This window comes from Papaver somniferum, chromosome 5 (genome assembly GCF_003573695.1).
Source record: "Papaver somniferum cultivar HN1 chromosome 5, ASM357369v1, whole genome shotgun sequence".
NCBI lineage: Eukaryota > Viridiplantae > Streptophyta > Magnoliopsida > Ranunculales > Papaveraceae > Papaver > Papaver somniferum.
In genome coordinates, this window is record NC_039362.1 from 196,466,398 (window position 1) to 196,472,019 (window position 5,622).

The 5,622-nt window shown below is 36.3% G+C and overlaps 1 protein-coding gene across 1 annotated transcript; it reads left to right on the forward strand.

Annotated features, from left to right (window-relative positions):
* The first annotated feature begins 298 nt into the window (after positions 1-298).
* On the forward strand, positions 299-3,176 carry LOC113284207. Its single transcript, XM_026533620.1, has 4 exons — positions 299-886; positions 1,382-1,813; positions 1,966-2,269; positions 2,532-3,176. Exons 1-4 carry the CDS (start codon positions 470-472, stop codon positions 2,678-2,680), a joined length of 1,302 nt encoding a protein of 433 aa, XP_026389405.1. The 5' UTR covers positions 299-469; the 3' UTR covers positions 2,681-3,176.
* Positions 3,177-5,622: the final 2,446 nt, after the last annotated feature.

Below are 5,622 nucleotides of genomic sequence, written 5' to 3' on the forward strand. Positions count from 1 at the left end.
TGTTGTTGTGGAGTTTGAAATTGTGATTCTTGAGATGCTTGGAGCAGAGGAAGAGAAGAAAGATGAAGAGGAGCAGTTTTTTTTGTTGAATTAAAATAGAAAAGATTAGGTTTTTAAGTTTTAATTTTAGTTTAAGGATAATCTAGTCATTTTGTTTTGGTGTTAGGATAACCCATAACCATTTTTTTGGACACTAAGAATTCAAATGAAACCCCTCTATTAGAGTGTGACGTGTGAATAATAGCCTTCTAAAATAATATAGTTGTGTGGTAGTTGTGCAAGGATACTGTCAGGCACATTAATTTATGCCAATTTGAGTCAACATGTTTCCTTTTACTGTTTCCAACTATCCCAAATTCCCAATACCTCTACAACTTTCTGTCTCTAGAATTCATGGCTGATCAACAATCAACATAACACAGTTTTTACAGAAGAACCATTCACTACAACAGTCCTAGTGGTTCCATTAATGGACCCAAACCAACACATGATCCTACTAAAAGAAGAAGAAGAAGGATTATCAAGTGATACAAAAGAAGAAGAAGAATTAGAAGAAAACCTCAAGAAACTAAACAATTTCTTATTCATATTTGGTTTTCATCAATCTTCACTATTAGGGATCATAATATCTTTGTTTACATTTGTAATTATTGGTATTTCAATACCAGTTTCAATTTTACTTCTTCCTGCTTGTTCAGGTTGTGAAAAATATCAAATCAATAAATTTGAACTTGATATTTTAGCTTCTAAATCTCTTCTTTCTGCCATTTCTTTACTTTGTGTTTCTCATAATCTGAGGAAACATGGGATTCGGAAATTCCTGTTTGTCGATCGGTGTCATGGGCATATGGGCAAATTCCGGAAACAATACATCCAGATGATTCAGGTAAAAGAAGTATTTGTTTTATATATCCCTGCTAATTTTGTTTTGAGTCTATTTTCTTAAGGTTCCTGCTAAAACAATTTGGGTCTAGATTTTGTTTTGAATCTATTTTGTTGTTCTTGATTGATGAAGAACTTGGTGAGTCAATTTCCACATGAAAATTGATGGGTAAGTAAAGACCAAGTTTGTGTCTAGTTGCCGCCACCGTGCTTAGTCATTAAGATATTGCTGTGGTGCACGCGGATGGGGTGAATGCCTGACATATATGGTCTAGAGGGCATTACGTGCTCCAAATGTGCGAGCATTCTGACGCTTTTGCATCTTAAACTAGTATATGGGTTATGAATTTTGTGATGGGGTGAGTATCTTAATTGGGCATTAAAAGTTTGAATTAGGATTATCTTACATCGCTTATGTTGTGATTAACTAGAATGGAAAAATGTGGCTTGTACAGTTCTAATTGAGGAAACTTTCGTGTTGGTATTTCATTTGCATTAGGGATTCTTCCGCTTGCTTTTTATGTGGATGTTACCTTGCTTTCTTTTGAAGACAATCCGTGAAGTTACCCGAGTTATACATGTTGGCCATGATTCATGGTGGATCTCAGTTGCTATAATGTTTGCTTTGCTTTCCTCGTGGACTTATTCTACAATAATCTCTCTGTCGGCCAGTGTTTTGTTCTATTTAGTCTGCAATCTTCAAGTTATCCACTTTGCTGATTACAATAAGCTTTTGGAAAGTGATTCAGATGTTATTACACTTATTGAAGAACATCTTCGGTTAAGGCACTATCTCTCTAAAATAAGCCACAGATTCCGGATCTTTCTTCTTTTGGAATTCCTGGTTGTGACATCTAGTCAAGTGCTGACTCTCTTCCAAACTATTGGCTATCATCAAATTATCACTCTCCTCAATGGAGGGGATTTCGCAGTAAGTTTTATCTTGGCAACATCTCTTTATGTAAATGTTATAAGGACTTATTTTGATCCGGGGTCCTAGCAAATTCCTTGATCCATGCCTGGACACACATTTGGATTCATTAGCTTCAGCTTTTTGAAGGCCATGTTTGTGTATGGTTCCAGGTCAGCTCCTTTGTTCAAATTGTTAGCGTAGGAATTTGCTTACATGCAGCTGCAAAGATCTCTCATAGAGCACAACGAGTTGCATCCGTTGCTAGTCAATGGCATGCCTTATTAACAAGTAATTCATCAGATGCATCTCGCATGAGAGGCTCGAACAGTATAGGCAACTTTGAGACACTTGTTAATCCGATAAGAACAATACCTGTCGTCTTCTCCGGAAGCGATTTGGAGTCGTGGGATGGCATTATTGGACCACCAAGTTATACACAGATGGCTTCTTCATACAACAAGAGACAAGCGTTTGGTATGTGAATAAATGCTCTGATTATTAATATATTGTATGTGTATTATTGCTGATCATGTCCTGATTAGTGTCTTTGCATGAGCTTTTATAACATGGTTCCCTTACTTGCTCTCTCGTTTTTCAGTAATTCTCGCAAATTCTTTAATTCGAACAGTTAGGTGATTATAATTAAGAATGTATTCTCTCCGCATTTATGTGATTATAACTCTTTATTCTTTCTGCATTAGACAAAGTTAACTTTCTTTAAACTTTTGTTATGCAGTAATGTATTTGCAGTCCAATCCAGCTGGAGTGACCTTATACGGATGGACGGTAGACCGGAAACTAATCAGCACAGTTTTCCTTGGCGAGTTCTCGTTGATACTTTTCGTTCTTGGGAAAACCTTGGTCTTCAGTAGACAACCAACTTAGAGCCTCTTGTACAACAAACATGTGTCCTGCTAAGTAGTGTTGTTCCCAATGACATGAAGTAGAACTTGAAGGCCCCTTTTCCGGTTTTGCACAGGGATTGAGAGGCACCTTTCAGGTAACGAGGTTCCACCAAAAATCAAAACAAACAAACAAGCAGATATTGTAATAAAGAAGGTGATTAGCTCGCAATATGCGCATCACTAAAGCATTTATAGGATTCAAACTCTGTCTGAATCATATGAATCCCTTCCAAATAGTCCTTTGTGTTTAGATTGATGATGCAGATCGTCTTATGGCCTAGGCCAGCTAGGCTGTTGCCTAGAGCCTCAATTTGTTGAGGCCCAATTGTTTTTTTTTTTTTTTTTGTATTGTTTTGTTTTTATTTTATCATGTAAGTAGCGTTGTGATACGGTGTCTACCTGTATTTTTGTTGATAGTCATATTTTTTGGCTATTATTGAAAGCAGTTTGTTTTGTAACTAGTGTGTATTAATTTCCAGTTTCCTCTAGTAAGTATTTTATTTTTGTCCACTTTTATATTTTTTTTTGTTTTTTGCAACAAGAGGTTTTTCTCATTCACTTAATATAAGAACATTAAAATTCACTATATTTAGGGATTCTCTGTGAACTAATTTAAATACCCTCCTTCCAAGTAAGTCCATTTAAAAGATGATAAATACCGTTGGCAATATAATGCATTGTATGATGCTGAATGGATTGCAGTAGGTTTCTTATTTTGATCATGTGCCACAAACACCATTGTGTCTTGATCTTTTAGTGATGAAATTGACTAGGATTGTGAGTCAGATTTTTTTTTCTATTGTGTATTGTTGTTCTAACTACCATAAGGATGCTCTATGTATCGCCACTAAAACAATAGTTATTCCCAAAAGTTGTGACATTACTACGATTGTGGTAGCTGAGCAATTCCTGCAGAAAATTCTCACTATTAGTTTGATGTTACAATCAACAGAAGAAAAAAAGTATATACAACAACAGTTATCAAAATTACATTAGACTAAAACGCCATGCATCAATTAATTGAAATCAAGATCTTTTTCTCGTAACTAAACAAATATCACTGAACTTGGTCATCCATTTAGATCAAAAGTATTTTGTAATGTGTATCAAAGCAAATAAGAACTAGAAAAATGTAGTTTTGTATTTATCTGAGTTATTTTCATGGTTATAAATAAATTTTATGATCTTAGCGAGTTTTTAATTAATTAGAGATTCATCATCTATCAAGGATTGGATGAGTCAGTTGTTTTAATTGAGATTTAAGGCTTGTTTTTGATGAGGAGACCATCGTAGGAAAAACCCGAGGATTGCACCAGGAAAATGCATGTCCATTTTCCTTTGCAAGCATGTTTTGCGAGCATGTTGCCTTAAGTGTATTTCCATACTTAACTTCTCATCGTTCTAACTTACTATTGTTCTGCGAAGGGTGTAATGCCTTAAAGGATGGTGCTGATACATCTTGGTATGCATTATTGGATTTCGAGTACCGTCCAGGCATAATTGATGACTTGGACTTGCACATAAATTATTGCAAGCTTATTTTCGTTGTCTTAGTTCGCTTCAGCATTGAGCAAAAAGCATGCACTGGTCTTCCTCGAGCTAAGGGTGTATCAGTCAGGCTCATGAGCATCCAAGGAATGTAACTACCCTATCAAGCATGGAAACAATCACATCTTTCATTGCAATACCGAGCCAGATGATACGAGTTACCAAAATATCGCAATCATATCCCCTGTTAGATGAGCGACAAAATGATGAATCAGTAATGATGCAACTAATTGCGGCTGCCTACATACCTTACAAAGAAGAGATGAAGCACGAACTGTGATTCATAAGTCTTTGGGACAAGCAATTAAATCCATCTCGTATTGCAAAGCCAAATTCCAAGCTTACGCTAAATGGCCTTTTGCGAATGATAAGCAAGAATGTGTATCATTGGAATTTCCTTCATTTTGCACCGCGGTGGTGCATCCTTAGTTTCTCAACGCCGGAATACCGATGCCTAAGCATCAAAAAGCTCTCTCGAGTAAGTGACACACCATAATGATGCTTTCACATGATAAAGGCTTTACCGACTAATCTTTGAATCTTACTAGTGCATCTACGCTATATGAATCTTCAACCAAGTACACCTGCATATATGTCTTATCGGCAATTTTACAACTAAAAGTTAGGGACCAGTTGACATGCTTGCTTCACTATTCATGGTCGTTTTTCCATGCATCCCGAGTATTGCGCCATAGTGGTGCAAAATCCAGTTTTGGCCCGACGATAAACTTGAATAATGCGTCATCATGCTGAAACATTGCTCTCGTCAGTCACCCACTGAAGTGGTGCGCCATGATGGTGCAACATTTTCCTTGGGAATCCACCACTGACGTGATGCACTATGACAATGCGATATTATCTCTAGGACAGTGTAACCTGCATAATGCACCATGATGGTGCAATATTGTCCATTAGCCAATATTCCTCTTAGCACGCAAAATTATCTTGAGATGACGCTTAATCTCATTCAAATGATGCATCTATGAATTAACATATGCCATGCTAAAAGTGCGAGTGTTACAGAAAGTACAAAAATTCTCGAAAGAAGTTTCTGGACGTTTTGCACTTTCATATTTACGAACCTGGAATTTTAGAACTCAATTAGAAAAATGTCAGGAGAATCTTTTCTAATTAAGTTTCGAAAACTCAAAAACTAGGTTCGCGAACTTAAATAAGTTTTGCTTCAGGAATCTTTCTTTCTACACTAGGTTCGCGACTCAAAACATGGGTTCCTCAACTCAAACCAAGACGAGTTCAGAAATATTTCTTTCTCTTCAAGGTTTGCAAACTTAAAACATAGGTTCGCAATCTAATATGTATAAATTTCAAATAAATGTCTTATTGTGAACCTATACTTTTGAAACTTGAAATGAC

Excerpts from the sequence above, each read along its gene's own strand:
- LOC113284207 (XM_026533620.1), top strand. The coding sequence starts at position 470 with ATGGACCCAAACCAACACATGATCCTACTAAAAGAAGAAGAAGAAGGA. Across the intron at positions 887-1,381 it reads AATACATCCAGATGATTCAG|GGATTCTTCCGCTTGCTTTT; the intron begins GTAAAAGAAGTA and ends CATTTGCATTAG. Across the intron at positions 2,270-2,531 it reads CAACAAGAGACAAGCGTTTG|TAATGTATTTGCAGTCCAAT; the intron begins GTATGTGAATAA and ends TTTGTTATGCAG.